Below are 9,205 nucleotides of genomic sequence, written 5' to 3'. Positions count from 1 at the left end.
GAATTAGCTGTTGAGCGAATGGACATAAAAGATGTGGTATTGGAGCTGCACTCTATCAAACAGAGGCTGTATCACTAAGTAACCAGTTACAATTTAAGTGTTACTTCTATTACTAGTATGTTTCCTTTATGTTAATCTCCTTTTAACTCCATCAGCTTCTACTAAGTTCTGTAATTTGTTGCTCAATAATGAAAATGGATTTGAAAATAAATACATCTGGGCAAAAAAATGTTCATATTATTGTTTCTAAAAGCGGATAAACAAATTTATGCTTCCAATATAGTAGGGACAAATAAATATGTATTAGTAGTTGGTACTTTCAAAATTCATTTCAATGTTCTGTTACTCTATAATTTTATTTTAGTTTTTTTAAAGTGAATATCAATTGAGTTTCTTACTCTTAACACAATTTTGTTATTTAGTATTCTATTCTTAATTTTATATAATTATAATTTGCTTGTTTTTTTTGAGATTAAAAGAAATTATATGTGTAATTTTTAACTTTTAATTCTTACTAATATCATATTTTTTTATCTTATTTTTTTTTTGAAAAAAAAATATTGAGGATATATACGGAGGCAAATTGATGTAAAATATAACATTCTAATTTAATATATTTACACTGTTAACTAAACTTTTACAAATTGGATATTACGTGATAGACTATCACATAAACATATAATACATCGTTTAAAGAAATCATAAAAAAACAAAAATGACACGATAATACTTGAAATTTAGCATATATCTTTCATTTTTGAACTTCAAGTTATGTTACATACTCATAAGCAAGATTGATAACAGTAACATTAAATTATTATATTATAATAAATAAAGTATCCTTATATGATTACAATAATAAAATTATACTTATGATAATAGTTTAGGAAAAAAATATATAATAAAATTATCAAAATAATGTTCTGCATGATAAAAATAAATGATAATTAAAAATATTACAATAAATAAAAATAATCTTATGTTTGTACAAATAAAAATAAATATATAATTAAAGATATAATAAGATGAAAGAAAGTTTTAAGAAAACTTTTTAGATACTAAAATAATATTATGATTTGAGGATAGATCAAATTAAAATTATTAAAATTTGAAATATGATTGACAACTTTTATAAAATAGGTTATGGTGTCATATGTAATTTAACATTACATGATGTGTTAGGAGTATTTGTTTTCTCTTCATCCCAGTTACCTTAAAACACTCTCTATTAGAAGATTACATAACGTGGTTAATTTGATTTTTCACATCATTCCCAATATTAAACTTATGCACCTTTCTTGCATATTTTTCAATCGTGATTATGGATAAAATTATTATATAATTGTGTTATGCATTTAATATCATGTGATTCAGCACAATTATTATTTTTTAAAATTTTCCTTTACCTTTATCATATTTAAAATGCTTTTTTAAAAAATAATTAAATATAATGTTTTGTGAAATAAACTTTAAACATAGCTTAATAATATAAAATTAATTTGTAAAATAAAATTTACATAAGTGATATAATAAAAATTTAGTATCAAACATATATTTATAATATTATGATTAAATTCGTTCTTTTTCAATTAAAATTTCTATATTTTTTACTATTTATGTTTAGTGAATTCAGTTATCATTAACATGTCAATATTATAACCAAAACTAAACCATCCTAATGATGCAATTTTTCTTTAAAATTACCAAAGTTGATAGATATAAAAAAGATAATCAGAATGAAAAAGCCGTATTAATTTGGATGACTTTGTTACGAAAAAGTCATGCTAATTTGAGAATACTTTTAAGGGTTAAATATGATTTTAGTCCCTTGAAGTGATTTTTGTTTTAGTCTCTCTTTCAAACTAAGGTACAATTTAGTCCTTCAATTTTAGAAAACTCTGGTTTTAGTCCTTTTTACCAAATTTTTTTAACTTTATTTGTTGTTTCAAACACATTTCTCAATTAACATTGAAGTAAAAATGTGTCAAACAGTGTAAATAATCCAAATGCTATAATAAAACGTGCTTGAAACAGCAAATAAAGTTAAAAAAATTTGGTAAAAAGAACTAAAACGAGAGCTTTCTAAAGTTGGATGACTAAATTGTACCTTAGTTTGAAAGAGAGACTAAAACCAACATCGCTCCAACGTATAGGGACTAAAATCATATTTAACCTTACTTTTAATTCACTAAAGTGAAGTCATGTTTCATTATACTTCAAGTTGTGTTGTAATGACACGACTGACTTTAGTATATTGAAATATAAATTAAAATTGTATAAAGATGACATAACTTTAATTATGTAATATTTTAATACATATTAAAAAAAATTCATAAGAAAATATGAAATATCTAAAATGTAAATATTTGATAAATATTTATTTAATCTCATATTTCCATTAACAGTAAAAAAAAAAATAAGAAAAAAAGAGATAGGAAATAATTAAAACTTTTTCTAAGAATATATATATATATATATATAGGGTTTGCTAATTTGCGTATGTTTATTTTTCAATTGGTATATTTTAGCAATGTGTATTGAGTTTTAGTAGACAAAAATATCCTAATATATCATATATTAAGTTTTAAGGTGAAGGGTATTTTAATAATTTTCATTCTCAAAACTGAAAAAAGAAACCCCAAATCCTTGTTCACCTCTCTCATTTCTCTCCATTCTTTCTCTTTCATCTCACTCCCTTCAACATTTTCTCTCTCATCCTTACATTAGTCCCAACTGAAAAAACACTTGTTTTTAAACAATTTGCTTTTGTAAAGAGTTGAGTTATTGGTATATTCGCCTTCAGGAAAATATTCATTCAAGATCTCTTCAATTTCTTCATTTTCACTAACCTCTCTAATTTTAAATCATATGCGAATGTTGAATTATCATCTCTAAAAAATCTTCCAGGCCAATTACCAATTCCTTCAAATGTCATTATGCTTGTAAAAATTAGATAAAATTAGATAAGACAAAAATTATAAAATGATGAAAACTCATTATAAAATCATTTTTTGTAAGAAATTGTTTAACAATTCTGATTTTTTTTTCCAGGCCAATTACCAATTCCTTTGGATGTCATTATGCTTGTAAAAATTAGATATAAGACAAAAATTATGAAATGATAACTCATTATAAAATCATTTTTTTTGTAAGAAATTGCTTAAGAGCGAGTGTTTCTGATTTTTTTCAGTTGGAGCTATAATACCGATGACAAATACAACGTTGGAGTTAGAGAGATGAAAAAAAAAGGGGTTGAGAGGAATGAGGGAGATGAGCAAGAATTTGGGAGTTTCTTTTTTTAGTTTTGAAAATAAAAATTATTAAAATACTTTTAATCTTAAAACTTAGAGTCCATGATATATTAGAGTATTTTTGTCTACTAAAACTCGGTACAATGCTAAAATTTATCAACTAAAAAATGCAAGTTAACAAACTAAATATATATATATATATATTATAAAAAAAATCTAGGACTATTATATCAAAATCAAATGTAATAATTACTCTATCAAATATATATTAAAACAAGTTTTCACAAAAAAGTTGGAGGCAAAAATCAATTTGGCTTATTATTATTTTAGTCCCAAATTTTATTGTTTTTATTCAGTTTAGTCTCTTTACTTTTTGTTTCTTTTTTCATTTAAATCTCATTTTTTTGTTAAATTAATTTAATTTAGTTTTAAATGTTAGATTTGTATAAACAACGTTATATTAATGTATGTCACATGCCACTTTAAAGTATTTTTGTTTTATTTCTTTTATTTTGTTTTTATTTTTCTGAAGTTTTTTTTATGTGTCATGATTAGTACCATGTTACGTACTAATGTTAGTATTATATATAAGTTTCATTGTCACAGTGTCAATATTAAATATTACTGTTGTATATTCAATCTTCACATTTAGTTTTTACTCAATTGCGTGTCAATTTTATTTAAAATTAGACAATGTTATCGCTGTTCAAAATTAGTTAAATAGATACTATTTCTTCATTTTCATTTATTTCTTAAATATGTTCATTTCGATAATTTTAGAGAAAATTTTACAATTATAATTCTTTTGCCGAATATTATATTATATTGATTTACAATTTGTAATATATATACATTTAACTATTGCTTGTATTATATTGGTACAGCTGGTTTCGCTGTTTCTTCTGTTTTTCTATTATGCGTATCCAAGTCCTTTATAAGCAAAGACTTGCTTCTTTGTTTCTGTATGTAATTTTTTTATTTGGTTTTAAATAAAATGAAGTATTTTTTTTAGAAATAAAATTTTAACACAAATAAATATTTTATATTTATTTTTGACATTATTTTTTATTTTCTTTAAAAATATAAAAAAAAAATTATAATTATTTTATGTTTAAAATAGGTTTAATCATTTAGATTGTTCCTATGTTGAGTTTTCTCAATTAGGTCCAATATTTTAAAACGTCTCAATTTAGTCTCTATTTTTACAAAATTGAATCAATTAAGGGCTTACCGTTAACTTTGATGGATGACGTTAAAATTGGGTTGCGTGGCATTCATAGTTAGTTGAGGTAGTGTGTTGTGAGGTGAATAGGCTTTAATACATTTTTTAATTAAATTTCATTGTAAATATTTAAAATGTGCACACAAAACGCAATGTTTTATTAACTAAATCCTACCAAAAATGAGTTTTGATTGTAGAACATTTTAGAAAAAAGTGAAAATTGAGAAAATTAGAAAAATTGGGAAAAATCTGGAAATCAAAAGAGATTTAAAACCCTAAATTGGAAGAGGATATAAATATGTATCACTTCAAAATTAACCACGTATTCATCAATTCCACGATTCGTTTCTTGTTAATAATCATGAACACAAGAATTCGAAAAGCATCCGTGTGAGACCAAAATTCTTCTTGCTTTCTCCCAAAAATTGCATGCAAAGCTTGGCAAAGAGCATACTGCAGTAACTGCGTTTCTACGACTCCAAGAGTTAAAAAAAAAGTGAAGAAAGGAGAGGTATGACAAATATAAGTTTGTTGTACTTATAAATATATATAAGTCTGAATCTAAAAGATTTTCCTTTGAAAGTTTTGAAACCATGTTTTCATAAGGAAAAAACAGTTTAGAGAAGGGAACATTTGTGATTTGATAAAATGCATGTGAGAGAAAATTTATCAGTTAACTAATCAGTGGCGTACCCCGTTTTAAATCCTTTCTGAGTTCCAGATTTTCTCCAATTTCTACTGTTTTCTGAAATGTTCTACGATCCAAACGTACGTTTTGATTTTGGTAGAATTTAGTTAATAAAACGTTGCGTTTTGTGTGCACGTTTTAAATATTTGTAATGAAATTTAATTAAAAGTATATTAAAACCAACTCATCATCTCAGCCAACACGGGATGTCACGCACACCCAATTTTAACGCCGTCCATCAAAGTTAACGGTAAGTTCTTAATTATTTTAATTTTGCAAAAATAAGAACTAAATTGAGACGTTTTAAAATATTGAGACCTAATTGAAAAAACACAACATAAATAGAGACAATTTAAATGATTTAAACCTTTAAAATATCAAATGTTAATATTATTATTTATTTATTTATACAAAATAGCGTATGAAGCAACAGGAGAGTGGCGTTTTCTGCCTCCCATGCAATAAGTTATATGCTGGAAAATTAAAGTTTGCGTGTTCAAGAAATGGTGGAAAATTAATGTGTGAAACCATTACTGGGTAGATGATAGAATGATCCAAATTAATGACAGTTAGTCAAAAACACTCATAATTTCCAAGTCTCACCAAAACATTTAAGATCCTTATTTATTGCCTCTTCATTCCTATCTTTTAACAAAATCATTCAATAAAATTTTGCCAAGGCTTTCAATTCCACTTTTCTTTATTATTTAATAATGCCCTAATTAGGATAGCCAGGATGCCTTATGATATTTCTAATAAGATTTTTTGTTTAATTTTTATTGGTGATTTTATTTCTTTTCATTTTAATAACTAAAATTAAAAAAAAAAACACTAAAATTTTAATCTACATACATACATACATACATATATATATATAAAACATTTTAATTAGTTAAAATTGTATTTTATTATATCTTACATAAATATGATAGAGGTTAATTATATCAAAATAAATCTAAACAAAATTGGTAATTGAAATAAACATCAAAATTTTAGAAATTTAGTAATATAAATATAAAAATAAAAATAAAACTATAAGTTAACCATTTAAATATACGAGTTACTCACACAAATATTATTTTTTTAATAACTACAAATAAAAAATGGATCATTTCTATTAAAGATAATATTGGATCAAGTCAAGTTGGATATAAATAGTGTTTATTTCTTATCTGACCAACAAAAAACAATCTTATTAGTTATCCGTGAAATAACTGTTTAAAAAATAGGCTTAAATCCTTAATTGGTCCTCTAGGAGGGAATTTTCAGTTTAGTACCCGCTTTTAAAAGTGTATACATTGGGTCCCCATGTTTTGCAATTTGTGTCAATTTAGTGAATTAATGACACTTCAAACAAGTTTGTAGCAGCAATTAGAAGGTGTCCAAACGTTCAAACAGTTAATAAATATGCTGCAACTCAAAATGACTTGTCCATTTGCAATTTTCAAGCCAAATTGATGGTTCAAAGGAACTAAATTCACACAAATTGCAAAACATGGGAACTCAATGTATACACTTCTAAAAGAGATTACTAAACTGAAAATTCTCTCGGGGACCAATTAAGGATTTAAGCTTAAAAAATATAGATAGGTTTCTTGAAATTCCTAACTATCCATGAATACCTCTAAATATTTTAAAAAAGTAATTTATAATTTTTTAAAATAAAATTACACAAAATATAAGATATAATATAAATTAAATTTTAATTTTAATTAAATTTAACTTAATAAAATATAAAAAAATATTAAATTATTTGTTATTATGTACGAATATTAGTTTGAAAAAATTATTTATCTTTCTATAACGAATTTTGTCTATGAATATCGGAGACTTTGAATAAATTTTTCATTTTACTTTAAGCTCTAGTTCTTTTACCACTTTTTTGAAACAAAATCTACATGTGCTCGTATTTTTACTTTTATTTTATATTGAGTGTTTTTTTTTTTTTTATTTGGATGAAATATAAACGTAGTTATAGAATAAATTCATAGATAATATACATCCTCTCACACACATAAACAAAATTGAATTATATATATATATATATATATATATTATTTTTTTTTTCATTTTAAATGCACGACACTTCCTAAACTTCATCTAACCCTATATGCACGTTTTATTTTTGAAAGTTGTTTAAAATAATAATAAGTATATTTTTCTAAATGAATTAATATTAGCACACAAGGTTGAATTGGGTTGATTGTAAAAGAAACTCAACACAAATTGAATTGTTCTTCATTGTAAATTCAATACTTATTCATTTATTTATCAAACTTTACTTATTCTATAATTAATATAGATTAGTTTAAAGTGAAACCTCAAAAAAGTGAACCATATCACTGAATTAAAAAATAATTTCTTTTTATAAAAATAGTTCCTAGTCATAATCTTTTTAGGAAAACTTGTAAAAGTCTTTTCTTAAAAAAAAAATTAAACTTGTGAAACCTTTTCAAACTTATAAATCTATTTATCATACTAGTTAAAAAAAAAATATTTCTTCATAGTATATCAAAATAAAAAAGGACATTTCTTCATAATATGTCTTGTTTCTTTGGATATACAGAACTTATTTTCTCTTGTACAGATCAAAGAAATACATTTTCCAAAATTCTACTATTTCTTCATTCATTTCTACTTTTACTTCTGACAAATATGTTTTTTTAAAATATTGATTAAAATCAAAACACAATTTTGATGAAGTTATTTTTGCTGGTAAGAAGTTTCATTTAATAATTTTTGAAAAGCATAACGATGTATAATTAGCTCACAAGATATTCCAAGAACCATAATTCCATTCAATTCTTGATAAACAATATTTGATAATTTCCATATAAAAATCAAAATGAAATTATGAAAAATTAATATCTTCTAAAAAAAAAAATCAACAGTTAATGTAGTAGAGAAAAGTGTAGTCAACTAATGAGTTAAACAACAAATAAGTAATGTAACATCAATGGAGAAAATAAAATAACACAAAGAGACATTTCATGTTTTCAACTCGTATCTTACTTTGTAAAAAAACAATGGCTCTAAACGTAGTAATGATTCTTCTCAGTGTTGTTTCACAAACCTTGGTGTGCATGACGCCAGCTACGGTTGCTCTTGTTTTGAGTTCAGAGAGTGATAAGGTGGCTTTGCTCTTGTTTTGGATTTCCTTTCATCATTAACCAATTGTACTCAATTGCGCCAACTTTTTTTGGATGACAATGGATTTGGTGGTGTGTTGCCAGATCTCATAGGCAATTTTTCTACTCACCTGACAACTCTTAGTATGTGGTCGAATCGAATATCTGGAAAGATACCTGAAGGAATTGGGCAGCTACTCAGTTTAACCGACTTCATCATGGTAGATAATTATCTGGAGGGAACTATTCCAGATTCAATTGGAAGGCTTAAAAATCTAGTAAGATTGGCCCTGCAAGAAAATAAATTGTCTGGTAATATTCCTAATTGCATTGGCAATCTTACGATGTTGTCTGAACTTTATCTGCACACAAATAGATTTGTTGGAGGCATTCCATTAAGCCTCAAATATTGCATGCAAATGGAGTCAATTGGTGTTTCCACCAACAACTTGAATGGAGATATCCCTAATCAAACATTTGGAAATTTGGAAGGTTTGGTAGAACTTGACTTATCTTACAATTCTTTCACTGGTTCCATACCTTCAGAGTTTGGAAACTCGAAGCACCTTTCCGTATTATATCTTCAAGGAAACAAATTATCTGCTGAAATGCCCAAAGAGCTTGGCGCCTGTTCCGGGTTAACAGAGCTTGTGTTGCAGAGTAACTTCTTCCGCGGAAGCATACCTTCATTTTTGGGCCTTTTAGAATCCCTTGAACTCCTAGACCTTTCTAACAATAACTTCTCAAGCACAATTCCTGTTGAACTACAAAAGTTGAGTTATTTAAATACTTTAAACTTCTCTTTTAACCATTTTTATGGTGAGGTTCCCACAGGAGGTGTCTTTAATAATGTTACAGCAATTTCACTCATTGGAAATAAGGATCTCTGTGGAGGAATACCTCAACTGAAGCTTCC

At 25.3% G+C, this 9,205-nt stretch overlaps 1 protein-coding gene across 1 annotated transcript in view; it reads left to right on the top strand.

Annotated features, from left to right (window-relative positions):
- The window catches only part of LOC106763304 (receptor kinase-like protein Xa21), a 13,398-nt gene that overhangs the window by 2,985 nt on the left and 1,208 nt on the right, over positions 1-9,205 (top strand). Inside the window, exon 2 of the mRNA XM_014647505.1 lies at positions 8,395-9,047. Within this exon, the coding sequence (XP_014502991.1) occupies positions 8,395-9,047 (653 nt within the window). The remainder of the gene's footprint in view (positions 1-8,394; positions 9,048-9,205) is intronic.

The sequence above is a fragment of the Vigna radiata genome, chromosome 6 (assembly GCF_000741045.1).
Source record: "Vigna radiata var. radiata cultivar VC1973A chromosome 6, Vradiata_ver6, whole genome shotgun sequence".
NCBI lineage: Eukaryota > Viridiplantae > Streptophyta > Magnoliopsida > Fabales > Fabaceae > Vigna > Vigna radiata.
This window is presented reverse-complemented; position numbering and strand designations above follow the sequence as displayed.